The sequence below is a fragment of the Vanellus vanellus genome (assembly GCF_965231255.1).
Source record: "Vanellus vanellus genome assembly, chromosome: 2".
NCBI lineage: Eukaryota > Metazoa > Chordata > Aves > Charadriiformes > Charadriidae > Vanellus > Vanellus vanellus.
The window spans coordinates 66,834,078-66,857,008 of NC_138906.1; the positions used below are offsets into that span (position 1 = coordinate 66,834,078).

The 22,931-nt window shown below is 36.7% G+C and overlaps 1 protein-coding gene across 1 annotated transcript in view; it reads right to left on the reverse strand.

The window, feature by feature from the left end:
- Positions 1–2,077: 2,077 nt before the first annotated feature.
- The window catches only part of LOC309686478 (putative phospholipid-transporting ATPase IIB), a gene marked incomplete at its 3' end in the record, with an annotated part of 42,676 nt that continues 21,822 nt past the window's right edge, over positions 2,078–22,931 (reverse strand). Inside the window, exons 3-6 of the mRNA XM_082499178.1 lie at positions 20,208–20,302; positions 11,528–11,608; positions 2,200–2,275; positions 2,078–2,085 (exon numbers count right to left, since the gene is read on the reverse strand). Coding sequence (XP_082355304.1) covers positions 2,078–2,085; positions 2,200–2,275; positions 11,528–11,608; positions 20,208–20,302 — 260 coding nt within the window. The remainder of the gene's footprint in view (positions 2,086–2,199; positions 2,276–11,527; positions 11,609–20,207; positions 20,303–22,931) is intronic.

Sequence of the window (22,931 nt, forward strand, 5' to 3'; positions counted from 1 at the left end):
ATCCCACTATTCAACAAGACAATTATCTTCTATGTTTCTTCTACTGCTATTGTTAATAATGAACCTAATTCTTTCATAAACAATTAGACCTGCACAAGACCCCTCAGAAGTAAAAAAATCCAAACATATGCTAAGGCAGAAGTTTTAAGGAGCACTATTTCCAGTAATTTGCATGCCAACTTTAGATAGCAGATCAAGAGACCCCAGACATTAGCTACACTTCTAAACAAAATCAAACCATCTCCCCTGGAAATGGAAACATGAACGGTTTTGGGGGTGTTGGTTGATAAGGAACTCAACATGAGCTGGCAACGTGCGATCACAGCCCAGAAGGCCAACTGTATCCTGGGCTGCATCAAAAGAAGCGTGGCCACCTGGCCGAGGGAGGTGACTCTGCCCCTCTACTCTCCTCTTCTCTTGTGAGACCTCACCAAGAGAGCTGCATTCAGCTTTGGGGCTCCCCAACATAAGAAGGACGTAGACCTGTTGGAGCAAGTCCAGAGGAGGGCCACAAAAATGATCCGAAAGCTGGAGCACCTCTCCTATGAAGACAGGCTGAGACAGTTGGGGTTCTTCAGCCTGGAGAAGAGAAGGCTCTGGGGAGACCTTATAGCAGCCTTCCAAAGGGGGCCTACAGGAAAGCTGGGGAGGGACTCTTTATTGGGGAATGTAGTGATAGGACGAGGGGTAACAGTTTTGAACTGAAAGAGGGTAGATTGAGATTAGATAATAGGAAGAAATTCTTTACTCTGAGGGTTGTGAGGCACTGGAACAAGCTCCCCAGTGAAGTTGTGAATGCCCCACCCATGGAGGTGTTCAAGGCCAGGTTGGATGGGGCTTTGAGCACCCTGGTCTAGTGTGAGGTGTCCCTGCCCATAGCAGGGGGGTTGGAACTAGATGATCTTTAAGGTTCCTTCCAACCTAAACCATTGTATCGTTCTACGATTCTATGATTCAATTAAAACTCAAAATTACTGATTCAGAATTATTAACTTTGCAGATGTATACTCTTTGAGTGTGGTTTTCCCCCACATATAAATTTGAGCAAAAGCAAACTCAAAACAAGTTTACGCAGTATTGAAATTTATAAATAATGAGCAGCATCTTTTTACACACAGTTACAAATCTTGACTACTGAAGTTTTTTAAAAGCCTAACTGAGGAGTTTTAGGCATCATACATTTGACAGAACAGTTTTAGACAGAATAGTTTCCCATTGCAATCAAACCAAACACTGAGCAAAGAACACAAATATCTTTTCAGACTCTGGAAAGGAGTGCTCAGACTCCTTTGCCACCTCCTCAGACTTGATCTCTTCCCCACAACCCTCCAGCAGGCCTCTCACTGATGTAAGATGACTTCATAGTAGTGACTACACAAGTTAGGTGGAGACCCTTTTTCATTTTCTTCCCCTCCCTCCATACCCCTCCTCCTCTTGGAACAACTGGAAACATGAGCCGACTCCCTATCTTAAAGCCTAGCTCCTTTTCAGCAACCGTGCTGTCCTGATTCTTTCTCCTCATCTTTTTGTGCAGAAGACACAGCCCCTTTTTTCTACAGTCTTTTTGACTTTTCTTACATAGAGCAAAACCAGAAGAAAACAATTTTCTGCTTTTAAAAAAGATAAGTTACAATGGCATAAAGCCTGAATACAGCATCTAGATTACATTAACTTATAATATCTGAGATGCATATGAAGTATCACTAATATTTTGATCTCATTATTTTAAAATTACACAACCATATAACTGATCTATACTTTCTGATTAAGATTTTGCCTGATAAAAGATTTTAAGCAAACTTTACGTGCAGTACAGAGTATACATAAAAAAAACTCCTAACATACAAAACCACCCTTGCTTTTCAGCAGGACCCTATCCACAGCAAGCTGAACAGAGCACTTCACAACCTGAAGTTTTAATTAAAACAAAGAGATCAGTAGCTTTAGTGAGGTACAAGGGACAGGACTACTGAAACAGCAAAATTTAAGTAAACACCCCCCCAACTATTAAGAAGGTATGAAAATATTGTGAGTAGCATGATGAAACTGATGGGAAGGCAGACAAAGGAGCAAGAGATTAACAGCCTGGAAGACAAAAAGATTTTATAATGTGAAATATTAATTGCTTTTGAAAAAAAAAAAAAAATGCTTCCACAGAAGTTTTAGATACATTATCAACTTTGCTATTGCAACACTTACCCGAAGCCACAACAGTGCTTGCCCATAACGTATTTTCTATGCTTAGGCTTTCATGAACTGCTGGATCACTGTCTTCCTGTTAAAAATATGAATAGCTAATAAGTAAATCAACATCACAAATAGTCATAGTTAAGAACAATGCCAAACCATCTGAGTAACTTGCACAGGATGCCTGTGTCCTTGTATCAATCACTGTATAATAATATTTATTATACATACATTTGTCTATACACACACAAAAATAACTTTCTAAAAAGTGAAATACTGATTGAAGTTCATATTACTGAAATCCAATTATATCCAAATAACTAAAGTCAACATTGTTTTAAAAGGAACATATTCTTTTCCTCAGATGTATCAAACTGCAGAAGTTTGCTATACTAAGCAAAGTGAGTTATGAACACTAACCACCAAAAATTTATATCCTGTTCTCTATGACAATTTAAATCATCTATAATTCCTACAAGTTATGGTCATCATAATTTTGCAAGCCAAGCTACATCATATCAACTTCAGAAAAGAATATTTAGACTTTTAAAAAGAAATGTACCCTTGTGCTGTCTTACCACATACTTACAAAATACATATCCAATGGGAAAATACTTCAAATAGGAAACTGCTTCCATGATTATTTAAAACTTTTTTTTTCCCCTCCTCTCTCTCCTCCCAAGCAATAATGGTCCACAGATTGTAAACAGACTTAATCCCTCATAATCAATTTGGAGCATGTACAGATTTGTTACTCATTAGCAGCTGTGAAATGTGCTGTTTACAACTAAAGAAAACTTTAGGAGGTAGGATAATCAAATGCATTTGATCAAATTACAGATTGTGCTAAACATTTTGCAGCAAAAAGGGGACTACTGATTTACCAAAGTAGAGAATAAATTCTACACAATGTCAATAATTCAACCCTATGTCCATTTTTCATGTCTATTTTCAAACAACCACCAAGCACAGGATGAGCTGCTTAGAAATCTCTGTTCCTAAAAAAGAAAAATCTCAAACTAAACAGATACATTCAAACTTATTGGTATTATTAGTAACACATGAAGTCCTGATCACTGAAACACTAAATACAAGAGAAGTATTCTGACCCAGCTCAAAAATAATCATTTGTGGCAATTATCAATCATCTTTGTAACACTCAATAACTTACATCCACAGCCGATAGTTTTTCCGATAATTTTTCCTAACTTCATAATGCTTAGATTCCTCACTTGACTTATGATTCTTCCTGGATGATTCAGATTCTGTGATTATTTCGGCCTTCTGAAAGCCTAATTAAGCAGTGTATAAACATATTAAGTGCAAGTAGAAATTATCCAAGAATACTAGTTTTTCCAGAGGAAGATGCCAGTGATATAGTCAAAATTCTAACTGCAGCTGATTGGGGCACGGCAGTCAATAGAGGGATTGCCATCTATACCTATAATGTTGAAACATGACCACATCCAGTGGGAAGCTTCCATACGGAACTCTAGAGGTTTCAGAATCTGTTTCTGCAAGGCTAGAAATAGGACACAAACTGGCCATACATGAGTTGAAAATGGATATTGAATTTTTTCATACCTATCAAGGGCTTTTCAAGAATTGCTGAATCTAACAGGACACCTTTCCTGAAATTGTCATACTTTCATATGGACAATGCTGATTAGCCACTTTCAACCCTAACAGTGGGCCTGGCAGCAAACAGAAGTCAATTTCACACAACTTGCCATGAGACACATAGGCTGTTCCTAGTCAGCAACACACATGCTGACCTTGATTACTTTTTATCATCCACAAACAATTCTGCAGAGTTCAAACTGTTTCAACTTCCGTGATTTTTCCAATTCTACCTACCATCGCTTTTTCCAATTCTACCTACCATCGCTTTTTCCAATTCTACCTACCATCGCTTTTTCCAATTCTACCTACCATCGCTTTTTCCAATTCTACCTACCATCGCTTTTTCCAATTCTACCTACCATCGCTTTTTCCAATTCTACCTACCATCGCTTTTTCCAATTCTACCTACCATCGCTTTTTCCAATTCTACCTACCATCGCTTTTTCCAATTCTACCTACCATCGCTTTTTCCAATTCTACCTACCATCGCTTTTTCCAATTCTACCTACCATCGCTTTTTCCAATTCTACCTACCATCGCTTTTTCCAATTCTACCTACCATCGCTTTTTCCAATTCTACCTACCATCGCTTTTTCCAATTCTACCTACCATCGCTTTTTCCAATTCTACCTACCATCGCTTTTTCCAATTCTACCTACCATCGCTTTTTCCAATTCTACCTACCATCGCTTTTTCCAATTCTACCTACCATCGCTTTTTCCAATTCTACCTACCATCGCTTTTTCCAATTCTACCTACCATCGCTTTTTCCAATTCTACCTACCATCGCTTTTTCCAATTCTACCTACCATCGCTTTTTCCAATTCTACCTACCATCGCTTTTTCCAATTCTACCTACCATCGCTTTTTCCAATTCTACCTACCATCGCTTTTTCCAATTCTACCTACCATCGCTTTTTCCAATTCTACCTACCATCGCTTTTTCCAATTCTACCTACCATCGCTTTTTCCAATTCTACCTACCATCGCTTTTTCCAATTCTACCTACCATCATACACTGCAAAAAAAAAGGAAATTCTGCTCAAGTATTTTGAACAAGAAATTTGTGAAGTTTCTCACTGCATCACTAGATCAACTGAAAACAATGTATAGGTGAACAAGGAAAATGATTTTATTTATAAGCACTCACTACTGTACCTCAAAGAGCAAATTACACTAGAGTTTGTCAGAGGAGTCCCCAGCAGGCATATAATAGGATGATGCATACTAACAGAACTACAAGATCCCATATTTCAGTCAAACACTGAAACCTCATGGAAATGAATTGGTCAGTCTTATACAATCATCAACATACAGGGATATGACACAGATGTGAATAGCAGACTTATGATGAACGTAGCCTCAATAAATTAAAAAGGTTTTGTATTTTGCCCTCAGAAGTTACATACAGAATACCTGTTGTCCACAGTGGGACTCCAAATAGCTCCCCTCAACCACTGAAAGAGATATTTCCCATCTACCACTTACTAAAACTGCAATCATACTGAAGTATTCATTTTTGCATTATGTTGAATTCCAGCATGACAAAAGAATTTTGACAGGAGCATTGTGTTTTAACTAGCCGTTAGCATAGAACTAATGTACAGAATTAGAGATACAGAAAAGCTGTAGAATTCAACGAAATGTTTGCTGCTTATATCTTTACATAACTTTATAGTTGTAACTTTAGATAAAAGTAAGACTTCATAACAAAATAACTACAGAAAAAATACCTATGATTTAATAGCGAGGTAATACTGTAGGTTAATATATCCTACAAAGAAGTGGACAGATGAAATTCCATACAGTGAAATGTAAAACAATGCACACAAAGAAAGAAAACATCCCAACTTCACAAAGTGGTAAGCTCTGAGCTGATCAAAACTACTCAGAACTCGTAACTACTCAGAAATTGTCATGACTACTCAGAAAACAAATTTTGGGATTATTACAAATCTACCAAAACACTAATTTAATAGTCAAGAACAAGTTAAATGCTTAGAATTACTAGGAAAAAAAAAAAAAAAAAAGAACAACAAATCATGTTACTACAAAGAAATCCATGGTTTGCCCAAGACTTAAGTACATAGTTCTAAATCCCTCCTCCCCTGCCCTTATTCCAAACAGAAAATAAAGAGAGCTGGAAAACGTTCGAAAAGGGCAACATGGGTAGACAATGTAGCTTCCATAATATATATGACTACGTAAACCTGAACTCCAATGAAGAACATGAGTCATCTATGGAATGGGCATCTAAAAAGGGAGGATAGATACTGCTGTATCTTACCAAAGAAGGAAGTCATAAATAAAGCCATCCAAAGTAAAACAACAGGCAATTGCTCTTCAAAATACGTAATTAACCTGTACAAATTCTTCTTATTTGAATGCTAACAGGTTATCTATGTTCAAGGGGCGACTGTGTAAGTTTAAAGAAGGAAAATTCATTGCAGGTTACTTACAGAAACCAGCCCTGACTCAGGAAGTTCCCGCATCATCAGTTTTTAAGAGACAGAATAATCTTCTGAGGAGGCATTACCACCTCCTTACTCTAGTCTTATTCTCTTTCCTGGCAGTCTGCTTCTGGCTGTTGTCAGGTATAGGATACTAAGCTAGGAAATTTTTTTTTCTGCCTTAGTGTATTCTTCAGTTAGCAGATTTTAAGACAGTGAATTATGAAACTCTTCCACATTACAAGAAGAAATCGAAAGCCCTGCAGTGATTATGAAGAGCTGACAACACAGCCAGGAAAAAGTTACTTGTCCAATGTTCTACCTGCTACAAGACTTAGTGAAATGCCTCCTTTTCAAAATAGGAAAACATCTAATGAGCTATGTCTCTTTCCACTCATGCCTTGCTCATCAACAGAACGGTTTGGCTGATAAGTTAGCTTCTGCTTATTTCACTATGATCCTTTCTACAGCTCATTTGATTTACCAAATATACAATTTAATACAACTTAACCTTATTTTTCATTTGTCATAAGTTACTCAAATGAAAAATATGAAGTATATTTACAGGTTATGAGTTTAGCTTTTTCAGGTTATTTTTATTTCTGCTTTTGGAGAGATGGTAGGACTAGATGAAGCAGGGAAGGGACAAAGTCTCAGGCTGCTGAACAAGGCCGGGTCTGTGGTACAGAGAAATGGTTCTGCAGATTTTCTGAGGCTACTACAGCTAACAGAAAAATATATGTTTTGGGGTAAATGAAATCCATCACTCACTCTAGTAGCAGAAATTTGACATACAAGGGCTTCTTTGTCCAGCTGGCGAAGTTTCCACTTTGGGTCTGCTGGGCTGAATTTCATTTGACAGCTGTATGTTTATTGGCCTTTAAATTCTGAATTAAGTTCAGTACCAGAATAGTACAGTTCAGTATTGCATTCAAGCTTCATATTCAGACTCAGTTTTTGAAATCATGTGCAGTACTGATGATAGATATTTAAATTGTCTACAGTTCCTATTATAGGAAATTACTCTGTAGCTCTTGCACATGCAGACAAAAAGGAACAGATCAGCAGTGAAATAAAAATTGAATATATCCTACTCTCAGTCCTGAATTCATAATGCAGCTGACCAAGGATCATGACAAGTTTCAAGTACCCCACTTAAAAGGTTTCAAAGCTACAATTCATTAGAAATTTTTTCAGATAATGACAGGAGCCTTTGAGACTAAATACCTAATCCTTGAATGAATCAGCGTAGCACTTTCATTTAACCTTTTCTAGCCCTATTCCTACCTGACAGGATGCAGCACAACCACCCACGCCAACTTCTGTAGGAAAGTGGAAGAATATGCATTAGTTTATTTGCATCACTGAAAGATTCCTTCCCCATCCCAGCCCTGCAGTTAATTATTCTTGCTACGTTCCTTTTACTGGCATAGGTATTTTGGACAGGGTCAGATTAGGTTCTGCACATTAGCTCCCTAGTCTGTCTGTCTGTATGGCTGTTACCGCCAGCACAAGGAAGGTGAGTAAAAAGAAGTTGCAAAACATATTACCATTCCCTTCAGTGGCAACATAAAATTAACCTATATTGAAGTGAACACAACCATTGCTTCAAAACAGGTAATTCTCTAACAGCAAATACGAAGTAAAAATATGACTCAACATTCTGTCTACTAAAAATACAAGACTTATCCAAGAAAACATCTGTATAAATAGCACCAGGCCGGAGACTGTACTCATAAATTAATACACAATTTTCAGTGCTCACATCTTGATATGTATTTTTACAAAGTATCAACAGATATGTGCAACAGGTTTTGCATCAAGGTAGTTTTTTTTAAGCATCTGACAAGGTGCTATACTGGAAAAAAAGATACCAAGTAGTTCTGTACCATAGTAAAAAAAATTGTACTACAGCAGATGAACTAAACTCAAAGGAATCAGTTCTCTGAGATTTCTACTAGAATTAAAAAAAATAAGATTTAGGTATATTCCCAAAGAAAATGAAGAGACTGAGGTGACAGCACAGAGCTGCAATGCAGAAGACATTAAAGGAAAAGATTCTTAAGGGAATGGTGGAAGAAGGACCCAAATTTAAACAAAACCCAGTCAATGTCAAAAGCAGAAGAGAATTTCCATGATTCTGCATAGAAGCTGTAAGCAAAAGGTAAATAATACTGGTCATGCCAGTACACACTGATGTAATGCTCTAGTGTACTCTTTGGGGTTAAGAAGTATGGCAACCTTTTATTCTCTTTCTACAGACATGTGTTTTTCCAATGCTTTTTCAGAATTGATGAAATAGCCTCCTTATTTATCAAGCCTGCATAGGAGTAGACAGAGAGACACTCTAGTAGTTATGTCTGCGTAAATCCTTTCTGTGCATCACTGTTTCAAAGTAAGCTCAGCCAAGACATGGACGATGCCCTGAGAACAAATAAAACAATCTCACACATTTTCACAGGTCACTAATTTAGCTCATCTGTTGTTTCTTGGTAGGATGTCCAGAAGAAGGGAGAGGAGGAAAGGAACTAACTTACACCATGTTCTGGTTTGGGTAACACAGGACTAATTTCTCTTCTAACACTTGGGAAGACTGCACTTTTAGAAGACTCTAGTGTCTCAATTTGTGGAAATATTTACTTTACAGCCAGCTATGGTGATGGGTTTCAAGGTCTCACTGTTTTCAAGCTTGCCAGGTGCAGGGATGAGGAGGAACGAGACGTGGGCACTTAACATGAGCAGGCCAACAGCATTATTTCATACCATGAATGTCACATTCACTGTAAATTAGAAAGACTGCCGCAAAGTTCTCTCTATCCCTTGATGGCTGCCATCCTGAGAACTTCTTGCCCCAGTGCCGGACCCCTGAGGCCTTCCCTTCACCTTGAAGCTGTTGCACTCGCAGCCTCTGACATTTGCTGTCCACTGCTGGGGGTGCACGGCTTCCTACTGATAGAATTGGCCGAGTATAATCTTTGCATATTCTGTATTGGTATCGGGATCCATATTGGTTCTTTAGTGCTATTAATGTTAATTATATGATCTTATTCTATTAAATCTGTTTATATTTCAACCCCTGGGTTTCCTTGTTTTTTCCGCCGATTCCCCTTCCTGGGTAGGGAGGGGTCATCAGATGACAGAATGGTTGTCTAAACGACAATCCTCATTGTGGATTTCTCAAACCATAACATGCCATTATTTAAGGGCCAGACATGATCCTTCCCGCATGCCCACACACACACTCTCACTTTTTATGCACTGACTGCATATAACACACCAGGCTCCACAGAGGACAACAGAAAATTACTTCATGTGAAGCTGTCAGACATCAATAGAGTACAGCAGAGCTTTAACTCCTCCTGATGTGGTTATGCAGGTGTACTGCAAGAGGTATCTTCTGTCAGCTATCAAGTTTGCTGTGGATATATTTCTCCCATAGAAGTACTTAAGAGAAGTTGGTCCCTCATAAAAACTCCAGAGCTGTGCACCTAAGTTTCTGTTTTGTTTTGTTTTATGGTCATGCACTTTTCGAAATTATCTAAGTTTGTCTTCTACATTGTTAGTACTCTGTCTTCATAATGGGGAAAAAAAAAGAAAAGAAAAATCAATGTGCTATTACCCTGTCAACCTACCCTTGCAAGAATTCTTTGAACATCAATGCTTAAGTAGGAAAAATGTATGCATTAGCATCCCTAAGCACACTAATTTTTTTTTTACTTTAACATAAAATACAAATTAGACGCAAAATCTGATTTAGTGTAAGAAGCAAGGGCTCACAGCAGAAGTAGGAAGATAAATCAGTAAACAAGTGTCCTAAACCAACACCTCACTATGCAGATGGTACACAGTTAACAACAACAAAAAAAATAATCTTCTAAAAAGATCCACAGTGTGATCCACTATAAGCCAAATCTGAGGGTGCTGCCCTCTGATGCACACACACATGATTTCAGTTTAAACTGCCATTCCTACTGAAGCAGTCAAAACAAAACCTGAAAGCATAAAATGTATCAGGATTATTTACACATATCAGGGATGCTTGAATCATACAGCTCTTATTACACATACAAACAGAACACACAACAGGGAGCAAGTGTTTAGTGATGATTTCCCAATGTGTCAATTACACATACCGGAGTTGTTAAAAAGGCTCTGAGGAGTTCAATTTATATTTAGAAAAGTATACACTTATCCATTGGGACAGGAATAACATGAATTTTACAGCTGTTAATAGAAGTTTCATTTGGACAATTGGTCAATACAAGGTTTAAGTAAACATTGTTGCTTACAGCTTTGAAGGTGTGGGCAAATGACATTTACTTTGTAGGCAGCATGAACTACATAACTGGTATAAATTGGTCTTCGAGAACCAACAATTGCAGTATCTCATTCATCAGTGTACTTAGAATTGTGAACTGGAATTCCAATTACTGAACAGAATCTATTACCAATTTGAGTCACTTGGGTAAAAAACCCTTCTTTCTACCTCCATAGTAGTTAAGTCTCTCAAATTATTTTAGAAACCAACTATCAAGAGGAATGAGTCTACTAACACTGAGTTTGGCTAAAATAAACAAAACAATCATTGTGTATGCTAATATGCTACAAATCTGTAAAGCAATTTAAAAAAAATTACTACCTATTATTACACCCTGCTTTAAAGTATTAACTTTAGCATGCCACCTTTTGAAAACAACAGAAAAAAAGTCATAGAAATTATTGCATTATCATCATCATATTTGGTTTTGAATATAAATATAGCTGGAAAAAAGAGATTTAATAAAGCCTCCATAAGTAGCTTTTAGTTTTATTTTACTTTGAGGCCACTGAACTTTGGAAATACAAGCTTTCCCTTGAACTGAAATGCTGTTAAACAAGGCACATTTTTATTGCATATGAACCAGTTGCATTGTCTCAGGGTACTGAATATATTCAACTTGCCACTTTTTTGATATATATGAACAATACATTAGACGCCCAGAGACAAACAATATATGCTACTATACATGCAGTTTCATATAAAAAGATTACAGTGATTTCAACAAATATCTGATTCTTGGATTAAAGTTTTTTCCAGCAATTCTTTTTGTATTAGCTTTCTGCAATATGTGTTTATCTTTTATATGAAGTTATTGCCATAGCAGGAACATGGAAATATGCTGTAAAGCTAAGGGAAGATCTTATACAACTTTGAGACTAAGTATGGGTTTCACGTGCACTGGGATATGGAAGAGAAAAGTAGAACTGTATTTACATATACTACTTACCCGTGTGAAGGTACCCTCAAAACTGTGAATATCCAGCTGTGGCTTCTGAGCATAAACATAAGCATTGATTGAAAAGAGATCCTGTAAAACAGATTAATGTAGTTACTGTTATTTAAACTTGAATTTAATCACATATTTTGAAGAACCTTTTAGTGGTAAAGATTCCACCATACTTTTAGTGGTAAAGACCCCCACCACCCTATCCCAAGTTAAGTTCATGAAATTTTTAGCCAACTAAAAGACGCTGTTTTTTCAGTACATCTTGCTATAAAGGAACCAGATCCGAGATGTTCTAAATGCGTTGATAGTTCAAACACTAAACAGTCAAATGCTTATAACATGAGTTTAAAATTTTATCTATTTTCTCTTAATAGTCCCATTTGAATTTATAATAATAAAATCTTAAAATATTGTCCATATATTTGTTATTTTAAAAATAAAGCGGGATTTTTTTGTTTCATTTTTAATGAAATTGGAAAGAAAACACTTTTCCAGCATGGACAAAGCCAACTGAATACAAGAGGAAACAATGAAATTGATTCAAATTCTCGTAAACACTCAAGCACATCTGCAGTCAACTCATGAGAAAACCCCATCAGCTTTAAGAAAGCCTAGATACATCAACAGGATTACTCCAATGCTTTAAGTCAGGGATATGCTAAACTAGTCTGATAAAATTGGGTCCAATATATGCGGTACTACTACTCATGACAGCAAACAACCCATGAACATTCCTACCCTAAAACTAAGAAGAACAAGAGACTCTTAGATACTACAGCAGCAGGCGCTCTAAATAGATGGTGGTATGGTATAAACAGGGGAAAGAAAAAAAAAAAACTTGACCATCATTAGGTGTTAAGAGCTGTCCCTAGAGGCCCAGGGAGGATGACCTTAAAATTCTGAAACAATTATTTCATCAGGTAACTGTTCTGAAACAGCCATCTCCCCCAGAAAGAATACCGCAGACTAATTGTTAAAAAGCTGATACAAAGGACTTTCTTCTCATCACAAAAGTAAACATTTTGTTGCTTTTTAGACGGTCAGGAAGAACAGCAGCTATGAGATTTCAACACAAGTAGACCGCTCATGCATGGATCCGCAATCCAATTTCTACTCTCAAGAGGAGCAGATGCTTGATACCAAATCCCAGTTGATCTAAGAATTATAACTTACGATGAAATGCAAGAGTGTCTACCTTCTCACCATACGTAGCGCCTAACTATTTGAGTTACCTCCATCCTTTATTACTGGATGAATCTTGCAAAAGGCTGATCAGACACCATCTCAGAGAAGCAGATTACATGGCTACAATACTTTGTTCATGCAAGCTAGAATGTGCTATTTTCAAAAGCTGAATTAATTTTATAGTTTCTTTCACGGATTTATAACCACACCTTGGCTCAAATGCAGCTATTTTTAAAAGCATGACATTAGTTTTTGTTTATAATTTTGAATATAAGAAAAAACAGCTATATTTGAATATTACATAATTTGAACATTACAAAAATTAACTAAAGGCACAATTGTCCACCTGTGTTAACGTCCTAAAATCTGACACATTTGTATCCATCTGTTTCTCTGTTATAATGGCTACAGATTTTTGAATATCCTTTTTTCCACTTTTCCAGATCAAAACAAATGTTTTTTTAAATATATTATACATTTATCAAACATGCTTCACCTTAGCTTAAAAACATGTAGCTCTATAAATAATGAGTTTGTATTTCTATTTATATTCTGCAGACAAGAAATCTCTCACTCCATACCTTGCAAAAAACACACACTTTGTATTTCATATGCTTTTTAAAACATGAATCAAATCTAAACATTAACTCTCACAAATTATCTTTATCCTAAACCGTTAGCCATTTATTGTAGTCTTTCACACAAAGTTCATTCATTGCATCCTTGTTCTTCCAACCTACTTTCATCAGGTTCACGAGAAATAATTTATATGAAACTAATACACACGTGGTGTCCTATATCTTCATCATTCACTTCTTTCCAATCTGTTATCACCTACAATTTAGCTAATCCAGGCTATTATGTGCTTTATTATGCAAAGAAAAATAAAGAGTCTCTCAGTAGTGGATAGCACAGCAGAAAACTAATACCACACACATACTCATATACACAATAAAAACTGCCAGTGAAATGCGTCAACCAAGAACTCCTCCCTTCAAAGAATGCCTTAGTGGGAAGCAACATTAGAATAAAAGGAAGCAGAAATATCTACCTTTTTAAGTATACTGGTATTTGTACAGTAATGTATTTTCCTGCTTTCTAATCCATTTTCTTCTACTGTGACATTCTCCTTTGTTACATTTTAAATGTAAAAATTTCTACCACATTCCTTTGGTGTCTTTTCTTTTTATGTTTTAGTTCTCCTTCTGCATTTCTGATTTAACACCTAAACTTTCACATTTTCTTTTTTCTCTTTTTTTAATTTCAACTTCGAAACAAACTCACTCATCTTTCTGAAAAAAATATGAGATCTGCACATTCCCTACACATTTGTGGCATTACTCTGGAAGGCCACAAACTAGAAACGCCAGAGTACTCAAAAAATGCATGTTTTTCTCAAAATCTAAAAAACATAAGAAAAACCTATGCTCTGAGAGAAATCCAGAGTGGTAGTTCATTGGCATTTCATTTGTAAGTAGTAGAAAGAAAAGACATGCAAGAATATTACACATGCTCAAGTAGCTTTCTGAAGTATTTTTTCACTATTAGGGTAAAGAAAAGCGATAAGGACTTTTTCTGTAGCCCAATGCTCTGTACTTCAAATGGACATCGTTCTCAGGCCAACACAATACAGTTGAAGTTTTGTAACAGAAGGGAAACTGAGAAATCCGAAGAATGATACAGTTATAGAAGACAGATTACATATGAACTGCATTCAACAATAAAGGTGACTATAAGAGTACAAAGATGTTCCTTCAGCTAGTGCTGTTTTCCCAGTAGAAGCTGTGCATTTCTCAACTCGGTGTCTTGAAAGAAGTCACAATGGTGTATTTAACAAGGAGCTATCAAGATTTGTACACAACGCTAAATGTAAATATAACTTCTGCTCACTGAGCAAGAAAAATTTACCTGGTTAGGTTATGTCATTGCTTTCCCCTATATAAAAGCAGGGAGAAGCAAAATCACCCTTTAAACAAAGGATTTAATTATACTTAAAAGAAAAGACAAATACTTTTTATTAATGATTTAACTAATGAGGGACTTGATCTTTGTGAAATTTACCTTCTGTAAAGAATTACTTTCCTACTATAAGCGCTGAACTGCTCGTTCACTGAAGCCAAATAGTTCTACTGATATGTTCAATGGAAACAGTATTTTACATCTAAAATTATGTTGCTTTTAGGAAACAGTAAGGGCAAACGACCCCAGTTATTTTCTTACTCAAGGAAAAAAAAACACTTGGGTAGGGGGATTGTAACAGTTCTAGATTAAAGAAACTATATGTAAGACTTGAATCTCAAACAATAAAAATTACATTATTTTCATACAAGAGTAGACGAGATTTTAAAAACCTTGATATGCATTTAATTATCTCATACTTGAAAATAATTCAGAAGAATGCATTTCACCCTTCTACACTGAGATGTACACAGGAAATTACTTGATGATGGCACAATAATGAAAGTGTTCTCTTTTGCATTTCACAATCTAAAAATCACCATAAAGTTATCAATAACATAGAAAAATCTCCTCTATTAGGTCAAGGGCAACATTTGTTCACCTTACTTAAAGATCATTAAAATACATTCTTAATCATAACATGTAGTTCATTACAAATAAAATTGCCTTTGGTTCAATAAAACTAATTAAATGTAAATGGTATTGTTTACTGCTGTATGGATCTTCTGATATAAATCAGCAAGTCACCATTTATTGAAAATTACAGTGACCTCACTGCTGTTAATAAATTTTGTTGATTACACAAGATAGAGAAGAATGCCTTAGAACACAGGTATCGCCAGAAGAACTGCCCCGCCTAAACTATGAAACTGCAAGAAACCTAAACCAGGTGTTACAATATTCGCTGCTCAGCCATCATTAAATGACCTGTTGAAATTTTAATTCTCTGATCACATTAAGTGCTTTAGAAGACAAAAAAAAATCTGTACTGATCATCTTGGTGGTGTCACCTGTTCTTTAAGGAAAGCTCTGAAGGTCTGCAGGTTTGTTAACTCTGGGTGTCACAGTGGGTAGGGTTACAGTGCTGCTCTGTTGACACAACTGACAGCTCATGCCAACACAAGATACTTGCTGCCTTTACGTCAGATAACTAAAGAAATCAAAATGAGTGACAATTATTGAGAGTATATTCTGTCAAACACGTGATCAAATCGTTTGTTGGTTTATTTTACAGTCAATTTCCACACATCCTCTTAAATGACTAAAAATATGCTTTAATATGTAAATACGAACTCTAAGCCTCAGCTTTAAAAAACACACAGCAAGCACGTGGAGAAGACACTGTACCGCGTGTTGCTTTATGCACGGAGAGCCCCCGGAAGCCAGGAAAAGCACTGCTGCGATGAACAGCTGCTACTTCAGACAGAAAGTTAGCCGAAACTATTCGATCCGTTACAGCAAAACCCCAAAACGTCAGTCCCGAGACTGCAAGGGCAAAACACCGCACCCCAGGGGCTGCGACCCACAACCCCCGCACCTCCCTGCCTGCACAAGGTCCCGGCGGCCGCCCGGCAGGTGGCAGCCGCGAGGCACGGCCGGGCCGGGCCGCCCCCCGGCGTGCGGCGCCTCCCCCAGCGCACACGTTACCGGCGTACGGGCGATAAAACGGGCACGGGCGACCAATTGTAGCACTACGCTACCTAGGGAAGCGGCAGTGGTGGTTGGCAGTGTTGCCCAGGATGGGTAGAAACCGGCATTTATTAGGTATGACCGAACTGGTATTCGGGAAGGTTCGTTTTCCAAAATTCCTTAAAGCAAAGTAGCTTTCCTCAATGGCTCAATTTAAAAAAGCAAAAGCAAAGCATTTAGATAGCTGCTCCCTGAACTGCCGTATTTTCACCACGTCAGTTATTTTGGGGGGCATACACGATGCACCGCCAACCTCGTGCAGCACAACGCAAACAGAATGAAAGGGGGATCACATCCCAGCAGCTCCTTTTAGCAGAACAAAGGATCGTTGCCCGATTCTCCTAACATTCTGTAGCGAAAAGGAAACCAAAGTTGATCCCAGACAGGAGCGCAGAGCTCAGTCCTTTGCCAGGCTGCTTCAAACACCAACAAGTTTCTGCAAAAGTAGTTTTAAGGCTCTCAAAAAGCATATGCCCCTCTTACATGCTGCACAGTTAGTTGGCAGGATAATCCCTGTAGAATAGTAGGTTTTCAAGTCGGGAGCAGAAACGAAGCATAGGGATGTTTTACAAAGCAACAGACATCTTCAAGTTAATATCTGGAAAACGCCTGATTTTTCAGTTTTATTAAGAGAAGTTTTCAGCAACAGAGGATACTGTAGAAGCTTAGGGTGAGAAAAAGTCCACTTGAAATGGTTTTCTCAAAGCATCCTTACTTTTAACCAAGTTGCTTCAAACTTTTTCCACTGCATGTACAAGCGAGCTTGAATACTGTTCGCCAAGAAAACCTCAACTTCATATTTTAAGCATCCCTTTTTAGATAAATTGAGTGTAAAGTTTCAAAGGGTGCCAAACTCGATCCCTACATGTTTAAAGCCTGTATCCTGTTTCTACTCTTTTTTCCAAAACCATTATTTTTACTGTAACTATAAAGAAATAATTCTACCCACTGCATTTTAATTTAACTTAAAAAAAAACAAATACGTGTAGGGACTATATACAGATACAGCTTAGGAATGACTATTACGAACTACAAGAATTAGACTTAGAATAAAGTAATCCCATAATGCAATTTTTTGTTAGTTTTAAATTCACAGCTTGCTTAGAGCTTCGTATACTGATCTTCTGAAGTTGTCCATCCACAGAGTTTCTTCAGATGGCTAATATTCTTGCATATTATTGCCATCCCAGTAAAGGTTAAAGTGTCTTTGCAGAAATTCAAGATATAGCAATGTCCTTTCCACAGGAATGGAAACAGCCTTCTGGGATGTGCACTGAGCATTATCTTCTGTGAAGGATGTGGGGATCCCCTAAAAAGCATCTACATTTGGATTCATTAGGCTACCATTTCCCCAAAACAATTCAGACAGATGGGGCTTAGGAGTGAAGCAGCAGTCTAAGACCAGCTGGGAAGCAGCCATTTAAAATGATCTCATTAAAGAACCATCAAGTGTCAACGGTTTGACCAAACCACACAGTATGGAAACTGGGAAATAGTTTAGTTTAGTTGGCAGAAAGTATTATACCCAGTGTCAGTTACTTGAGGATGACACGTCACCTTAATGCAGACAAAGTCTTGGCTAGCGTGCTTAACCACCAATAATTGCGTGATGCAAGAAAAGGCAAGTCAACTGCTTGGTGGCTTCCATTTGCTGCTGGTAGCCAGGCAAGGTTTGTTAACTGTACACAGCTCCTTGATTAACTGCACCTGATGAGACAACTCGGGTTGTCACCTATAGTTCAAGAAGAGGGAGAATAGAAAAATCTTGCAAGAAGCACACATCAGTCAGAGGTAGGTTAATAGCACTAAATGGAAACAGCTAAGGAAGAAATGGTTATTACATTGTACAGTTGACTCCTGTATGCTTTTTCTGAGATGCATGAATAATTTCTTGGTGATACCTTGCCTTTCCCTCCCCTACATGCCCAAAACAACCAACACCTGAAGCAAACCTTCACTTCTGCAGGAAGTTGAGGCCACATGTCCTACCATTCAAATGCAGACTCCCCAACTTCAAGCATTTCTGATTTATTTTCCACTGTAAACAACTACAATACAAACATTTACTTATTTCAAATTAAAGGCACAGGTTTAACTATAATTTTATATTATCTCCATAGATGCTTAATAATTTATTTGTCAAGTCTATTGACCACTGATTTCCTTTTTTTTTTTAAACAAAGAACATAATATAAAAGTTATAGTACAACAGTTTACAACAGTTCCCTGCTCTACCAGGTCTATTTCTTCCTAGCAAGGAGGGGAAACTTCAGACAGATTTGTTTTGGGTTTTTTTCAAAAAAAAAAAAAAAAAATAGAAAAGAATGTAAAACTTTTTTCCCTTTTCTTTTCCAAAGTAGTGTAGAGAAACCTTTGCATTGTAATTTTTGCCAGATTTCATCAGCCTCAGAACACTGAAATTATAACCAAACAGAACTCAAAGACGCGGTGCTCTGCATGAAGGGTTATATTTGCTGAGTGCAGTCAGCGATGCTCCCAAAACAAAAGAGAACTAAAAAAATAATAGCTAAGTTGGACACAGTTGTAACTATCTGAAAAGCACTATTTAATAATAAAAAAAAATTAAAGCAGGATAGAAAATTGACTGCATTTTAGTCAAATGCATGCATCTGTCTCAAATGTGAACATGATTTTTTTTTTTTTTTTAAATGAGGAAACAAGATGGACCAATGATTAAATGGTAAAAACCTACAGGACAAGCATTATTACAAATACTAAATTCAACTGTCAGTAACAGAATACTTGCTAGAGTCTGTTCTTGCACCAGAACTCTCATTTTGGAGTCTGACTTGGCATATCTGTCTGGCATGACCAACCTTCAGTTGCATCCTTTGTTCCCACTCCTCGCTATTTTTTCCTCCTCTTGTCACATGTGAAGCCAGTAGCCAGAGAACTATGAACACAGGAAAAAATCTCTCCCTTTTGCTAATTTCAGTGTGGCAGCAACTCCATAATTCCCAAAGATTAACTGCAGAAGTACTGCTAATATCTGGCAGAAGTGTAACACTTTTTCTATTGCGATGGCATATAAACGGTCCTCTTAAGCTATGTTTGCCTTTAATAAAACACCTAAAGGATTTAGTGTCAAAACTCTAGAAATTCTGTACAGATAAAGTTCCACAAGCTTGTAACTTAAGCATGTTTTCAGAGGAAGTTTCTTAATACCAAGCCAACTATTCTGTAAAAAAGCAAGCTTCCCCAGTACAAGGGCCACAATTCAGCTTCTCATTAATAGACATTTATAAAATTCTATGTACATTTTTGTAGATAGATGTCTATTTTGAATGTATACATATATACACATGCAGACATGTGTCATTTTTCACTATTTTAATAGTTACCCAGGACACGACACATTTATGCAGTCAAAAAATACACACATTCAGGCAACTCTTGGGGTACCCTCCTTGCAAGAACTTGCATATTGTACCTGGTTAGACCAGAAAGTATCTTGACAACAAAAAGAAAGCTTAGAAGTTAGTGATTAAAGTAACAGTTCCCGAGACAAAAATGACTTTCACTTGCAGTATAACACTTGGCTGAAAACACTACAACTGTGATATGCTTTTGCGCAGTATAGATCTCAGTGGGGACCACAATAAGAACCACTAAGTTCTGTCACAGTTTCTTTTCAATGTAAAAACAAGAATATTTGCATAACCAGCTTCACATTCAGCATTCAGTGGAATAGCCATCTCCTATTTATTGCAAAAACTAAGACTGTGGTAACAGAGACTTTCCAATACTTACAACTGTAACTGTCTTTTAGATAAGAGAGAGATGCATACATGGAAGATATCTTAAAAGCAAACATTTAAATGCTTACCCCCAAAGCTGGCAATCTTTGTGTGCAACTGACAGCAACCTTCAGTTTCCAGTCTGTTTCTCCATCCAGCTGGTCAGTTCGAATGAAACATGAACCTTGAAGTTATAAAGAGACAAACTATTTTTTCAATCTCAAAAATTCAGTTTGGGTTAAAAAAAAATGTAGAGGAGTGAAAATAAAGCAATTTACAACTGTTTTTAAATAAATGTGCTGCTTATAAAAGGATTCATACTTTGGAATGTCTGTGTGCTTTCTTCCAGGAATGCTCCAGGAATCACACAATTTTTCTGATAAAATTAACAATATGCCTGTTTATGAACTGATAGGAAATCCTATTTTACAGGTTGCTTAATAGTTTCTAAAAAGGTTTCTAAAAGTTATCAGCAAGAGATACAACTTCACTGGCTGAAGTTGAAACAGGTTTAATTTTTTTTTCTTTTTAGAATTGTGCCACTTGTACAATTCCAACACAACAGAATAATGAGCTGATGCCTGTGATTTTTGTCTCTTTGCTGGTATGACATCACAAACTTCCACTGCTTATAGATTCCTGGCTTCTCTGAAGTTTGTTTTTGTTTTTTAACTAAATCTTTAACATGGATACCATTCAAAACAATGTCAGACCCAACGTATTATGTTTAAAAGAAATAATTTTGAATCATCTGTAATTGTCAAGGATCCAAGGCTAATGAAACCCGTCAAAACATGCACAGTACTTAAGATACGAGGGAAGCTCAAGAGACAGACTGACACATAGTGAAGAGAATCGGTATGCTTTACAGACAGAAGACTAGTATTCAAGAAACAGAAAACTGAGACCAGTGCAGAGCTTCCTCCTGCCCCAATAACTAATTTGATGGATATTATCAAGTCTGGAGTATTACACAGGTTACTCAAAAAAGACTGCTCTCAAACACTGAAAATCTACTGAAAACACATACAAGTAGCTACAATGTCCATCTAGTTTGAAGCATTTAGAAAAGGTTGGCAAAATTTTACCAATACTCTTCACAATTGCTACACTCAAGAAACCTTAAATATTTCTGAAGTAATAATTACAACTTCCATTATTGGAAGTGTGTTATTGTTATTGTGTGCTATGGGTGTGAAATAAAAATAGATTTTTCTAGTTATTTGTAAATTTTAAACAATGTGTATAGACATACATGCATATATACCCGTAATTATTTCTATATTTCAACCAATCCAATAAAAACTAACAAAGTAGTCTGATCATTAGAAGTGATATGGTAGCAATTAAACTGAAGGAAACACTAGCGAAGGAGTTTATCCAGGTTTGAGTCTTCTTACACAGAAAAGACAATGTACTAGAAGCTTTGAATCTAATAGGCAATACATAAGAAATGGTACCTACCAGTGAACACAAAATAGAGAGAGACTCTTTTATAGGACATGTGGACCCTGATACAAGTAAAATCTAACAGAACCCATGTTTTATTCATCAGGGCCTGTAAATTAAGCAGTTCAATGAGCTAACAGTCTGAAAGGACATGCTTGAGAGAGAAGCCACCTGAAATTATATTGGACTAGAAGGTAACATTTTTGCACAACAGTCTTGAAAGAAGTTTACAAGCCTTCATTAACGGCTGTATTTATATTAAGTGCATAGTAAGTAAACAAATCTTTAAATGTTAATATATACAGCTCAGAACACATTATCACAACTGAATTTCACCCAAAGTTCAGAGCTGCAAGCTGCAAAGCTCTAAAGTTCTTAAAAGGCTGTAAGTTCTTGACAGGATTCTTTTTGGATTTCCTTCTAAAAATAGTTTTATTTTTATAATGCACTTTTTGAAGAGTCCAGCGATATACATTGCATTATAATTAAGGGTGAGGTACCTAGGAACACCTATAAATACCACGGTTTCACCGCACTTCCTATCCATGGCATAAATGAGCCTACTTTCCGTCATACTTTTCCTGTACAAGACATTTCATGGTTCTCTTTACCCTTCCTGTCAATGGTTGCTCTCTTCCATCAATTTCATTTAGAATTATACTATAGATCAATGCAGTTCAAGACCAGTGTGGCTCCTGTGAATGGTTGACTGCACATATATTCATTTAATAGAGCTCACACTATGACATGTATTGGCCAGCTGCATTTCCTCTCCACTTCAGCAGTTAATTTCATCAATAACTTATCTCATAGCCTGTTTCCCTTTTATCCAGAAAAAGGGACTGCTTTCTGCCAAGTCAGCTTTCAATAGTGATCACAACAGCAAAACCGAAACAATACAATCCTCTGCTCTTCTTCAAATACCGCAGCAGATTTGACCAAGTACTTTTAATTATACTATAAGATACTGATTTTAAACTTGGTTTAACTAAGCTATAAACATGGAATATTAAACATATAATTAGAAAAATGTATAAAAACAACTCTTCATTCCTACCAAGCCCTTGGACCAGTAAAAAACTAAATATTCCCCACTATGTATTGGGTGGATGTCACACATACCTTATCTTTGTAAGGTATTTGAGTCAGCAGTACATAAAACTTGTGAAAATCAAAGCCTTCTGAAAAAATAGCTATTTAAAATTTTGAAATGCTTGTAAGCATTGCCTCCTCCCCCATCACAAAATCTAAAACAAACCCAAACCCACAAAAACCAAACACAACACCAAATGTAGTAAAAATATGTGTTATGTACTTTAATAGAATGCTTTAGATCACTGTTGAAAAATCTCCTACATTTCTAA